Raw genomic sequence first — 1164 nt, forward strand, 5'->3', positions numbered from 1 at the left:
AGAGATTATTATGACTTTTTTGATCAATGGAAACTTACAGATAAACGTAAATATCTATAATCAAGTGAGACGCATCTGGCGAAGCTCGGAGGACCCCAGAAAGCAACCCCGGTATTATCCAGCATACATCGACGACTAGCAGATCCTGGAGAAACAACAGAGAGAGAGCGAAAGAGAACAGACAGTTTAATAAAAGTTTATGTTTCTATGTACATTTATCTATCTATCTACGTATTTATTTTTTTATCCCACCCCCCCCGTCTCTTTCTTTCTTCAGGGGTCAGCACAGCGAACTGACTTGGACAATGACTTGGCATTTGTTTTTATGCCAGACGCCCATTGTGACGCAACCACAGACCACTGAGCTTCCACAGTCTTCTGAGCAGATGGTGGGGGTTAAGGGCCTTGCTCAAGTACCCAGAGTGTGGTAAATGAGGTGGAGGCAGATGTGGGTGCTTCACCTTTCCCACCCACATTTTTATGTTGTAAGTCTGGGGAGTTGGATCAACGATCTTCTGATCTAATGCCTACCTTTAACCTCTGTGCCACCTCTTCCAAGTTCAAGTTTGTTTGTTTTTTATTGTCATTCGAATCACATGTGGTGCATGAAGTGGAACCAAACTATGTACTCCAGGCCCCAGTTACACCCAAATATAGCAAAAATATAAAGTATAAAAAGGAACAGTATAAAAGGATCTAAAATATACACTAAGATTCACACTAATCAAATGCTCAACATAGGCTAAAATATCTAAGATAAACGCTAAACACTAATGTAAAAGAATACAGTGTATTTAACAGCAGCCCGAACATGAGTTTCTGGTGAGTAGATGGATATGAATGAATACAGCAGCATGGAATAATCAGCAATGTGATATCAGCAGCATGGATAAGTCACATATCAGCAATTAAAGAGACAATTAAAAGTGTAACAAATTATTTATATTTTTTAATATCAAATTATCAATAATAATGTTGTTGTTGTTATTGTTGTTGTTGTTGATGCTGCTGCTGCTGATGATGATGATGCTGCTGCAGATGATATAACTGCTATTGTTTTGCAATGTCAATATTTTTGACACAATAAACACTTTAAACATTTACAAATTTGTTTAAACTAAAACCTGAACATTTTGATTTTTTTTTTGTTTTATAAATTTTGAT

The 1164-nt window shown here is 36.8% G+C and overlaps 1 protein-coding gene across 1 annotated transcript in view; it reads right to left on the reverse strand.

Moving 5' to 3' along the window:
• LOC119426097 (adhesion G protein-coupled receptor B2) overlaps nt 1–340 on the reverse strand; it is a gene marked incomplete at its 3' end in the record, with an annotated part of 5533 nt that extends 5193 nt beyond the window's left edge. The window contains 2 exon segments of the mRNA XM_037693656.1: nt 128–145; nt 299–340. Coding sequence (XP_037549584.1) covers nt 128–145; nt 299–340 — 60 coding nt within the window.
• Nucleotides 341–1164: the final 824 nt, after the last annotated feature.

Source organism: Nematolebias whitei, chromosome 19 (assembly GCF_014905685.2).
Source record: "Nematolebias whitei isolate Nwh7 chromosome 19, NemWhi1, whole genome shotgun sequence".
NCBI lineage: Eukaryota > Metazoa > Chordata > Actinopteri > Cyprinodontiformes > Rivulidae > Nematolebias > Nematolebias whitei.